Genomic DNA, 1,594 nt, shown 5'->3' with positions numbered 1-1,594 from the left:
AAGTATAATTTAATGTGATGTCTGATATTTTTATTTGATTTTCCAGTGTGTGTTTTTGTTTTGAACTATATTTTTAATAGCCTGTGGTTAAGGTCTTCACTGCAGTTAACAAAGACGATGATGGTGCAGAACACGATGCTAATTTATAACACAGTGTTGCTAAAATATTGATGTGATGCCTTGTGTGTTTCTTTGCAGACAAATAAAAGCAATGACTAGTGGAAACCAGAGCACGACCACATATTTTATCCTCCTGGGATTTTCAGACCTCCCCCGCTTTCAACTCCAGCTGTTTGCTGTGTTCCTGCTTATCTTCATTGTCACACTATTGGGGAACCTGTCCATCATCCTTGCAGTCACTGGTGATTCACGGCTCCATTCTCCCATGTACTTTTTCCTGGCAAACCTGTCCTTTGTAGATATATGCCTAGGCCTGGTCACCCTCCCACAGATGCTGGCACACTTCCTCATGGAGAAGAAGTCTATTTCATATGGGGGCTGCTTGTCTCAGGTGTACTTTTTTCTGTTGTTTGCCAATGTGGAAGACTTTCTTTTGACTGTCATGGCTTATGACAGGTATGTAGCCATCTGCAACCCCTTGCGTTACCCCGTGGTGATGCGAAAGACAGCTTGTGTCCAGATGGTGGCTGGGACCTGGGCTGCATCCACTGCAAACACCATCTTGCACACAGCTATGACATCAAGACTGTCCTTCTGTGGAGCCAATGAGCTTAACCACTTCCTCTGTGACATGGTGCCTCTCTTTAAACTGGCCTGTTCTGACATTTCCCTCAACCAGCTGGTCATCTTCACAGAGGGATCTGCAGTAGTCATGAGCCCATTCTTAATCATTGTTATCTCCTACATCTGCATCATCAATGCCATCAGGAAGATTCCATCATCATCTGGAAGGTACAAGACCTTCTCCACCTGCTCGTCCCACCTTATGGTGGTGAGCTTTTACTTTGGAACCATCATGTTTATGTACTTCCGACCATCGACTAGCTTTGCTCTGACTAGGGACAGGGTGGCCAGTGTGATGTACACTATCCTCGCACCCATGCTGAACCCATTTATCTACAGTCTTCGCAACAGTGATGTGAAGGGGGCGCTGAGTAAGATTTTGACGGGCAAAGAGACATCACCAAGCTCTTGAGACATGTCAACATGCTTGTCCACCCACTTGGCACTCTATAATAGGAGGGCAGGTGATTAAGGTGTGCAGTCAACTACTTAACCTGCTCAGTGAAGACACAGATGATGAATCACTATAGTCATAACCTAACCTCAAGACTTAGGTACAGTCTCTGGCAGTAATAAGTAAGAATTGACCGTGAATCATTTAACATTACTTCTATGTACTATAACAGTTATATGTTTTCCATTAGGTCTTTCTCTGGTGTTTGTGTTCAGTGCATTGTGTTCTGCATTTCTACCCACCACATGGGACTTCTACTTAATATTTTAACAAAGAATAACTGGTCCATTCGACTATGAGTGACTTTATAGTATGTGTATGAAGACCAGCCTTCTAGATCTTGTTTAGAGAATGCATTATTGAGCAACAAAAAACAACTACTACACCTGACTGACT

General features: G+C 43.3%; 1 protein-coding gene across 1 annotated transcript; it reads left to right on the top strand.

Annotated features, from left to right (window-relative positions):
• Positions 1 to 211: 211 nt before the first annotated feature.
• On the top strand, positions 212 to 1,156 carry LOC144783886 (olfactory receptor 1f45-like). The gene has a single exon (XM_078662629.1). It carries the CDS (start codon positions 212 to 214, stop codon positions 1,154 to 1,156), a length of 945 nt encoding a protein of 314 aa, XP_078518755.1.
• Positions 1,157 to 1,594: the final 438 nt, after the last annotated feature.

This window comes from Lissotriton helveticus, chromosome 10 (genome assembly GCF_964261635.1).
Source record: "Lissotriton helveticus chromosome 10, aLisHel1.1, whole genome shotgun sequence".
Lineage (NCBI taxonomy): Eukaryota > Metazoa > Chordata > Amphibia > Caudata > Salamandridae > Lissotriton > Lissotriton helveticus.
Note: the sequence above shows the minus strand (reverse complement) of the source record. Positions and strands in the feature narration are given on the sequence as shown.